This window comes from Eimeria mitis, genomic scaffold (genome assembly GCF_000499745.2).
Source record: "Eimeria mitis Houghton genomic scaffold, Emh_scaff8280, whole genome shotgun sequence".
Taxonomy (NCBI): domain Eukaryota; phylum Apicomplexa; class Conoidasida; order Eucoccidiorida; family Eimeriidae; genus Eimeria; species Eimeria mitis.
The window spans coordinates 1-427 of NW_013576084.1; the positions used below are offsets into that span (position 1 = coordinate 1).

General features: G+C 55.0%; 1 protein-coding gene across 1 annotated transcript in view; it reads right to left on the minus strand.

Annotated features, from left to right (window-relative positions):
- Positions 1-14: 14 nt before the first annotated feature.
- The window catches only part of EMH_0094470 (uncharacterized protein), a gene marked incomplete at both ends in the record, with an annotated part of 1847 nt that continues 1434 nt past the window's right edge, over positions 15-427 (minus strand). Inside the window, one exon of the mRNA XM_013502098.1 lies at positions 15-357. Coding sequence (XP_013357552.1) covers positions 15-357 — 343 coding nt within the window. The remainder of the gene's footprint in view (positions 358-427) is intronic.

The following is a 427-nucleotide window of genomic DNA, read 5'->3' on the forward strand; positions in this document are numbered from 1 at the left end:
ACGTTTCAAAAGAATCAACTGCTGGGGTTGAGGTGACACTCAAGAATAGACAACGCATTCCCTGAGCGGGCGGCGGATTGGGAACCGGCGGCCTTTTTGTCCGTTTTACTGGCCGTCTGGTCCGCGTCAGAATGCGCCTCCTCGCTGGATCTTTTTGCTGCCCCGTCACACGCTCCGGAGGGTTCAGCCGATTCAGAATTCCACGAGCGAACAGAGAAAGGAGGAGAGGAAGAGTTCAGTTCCGTGTTGTGCAGCAGCAACTCGCGAGCGCGACGACCTTCTTCAGAATCCTCGGCGAGTAATACATCCAGCATGTCGTCGCTGCTCGATTTCATGAGGGAAGCGTGGCCCGTTGGACTGCGCATAAACAACACAAGCACGGTTTCCACAATGAGTGGCTAACAACACTAGTTGCACCAGCCTCCCT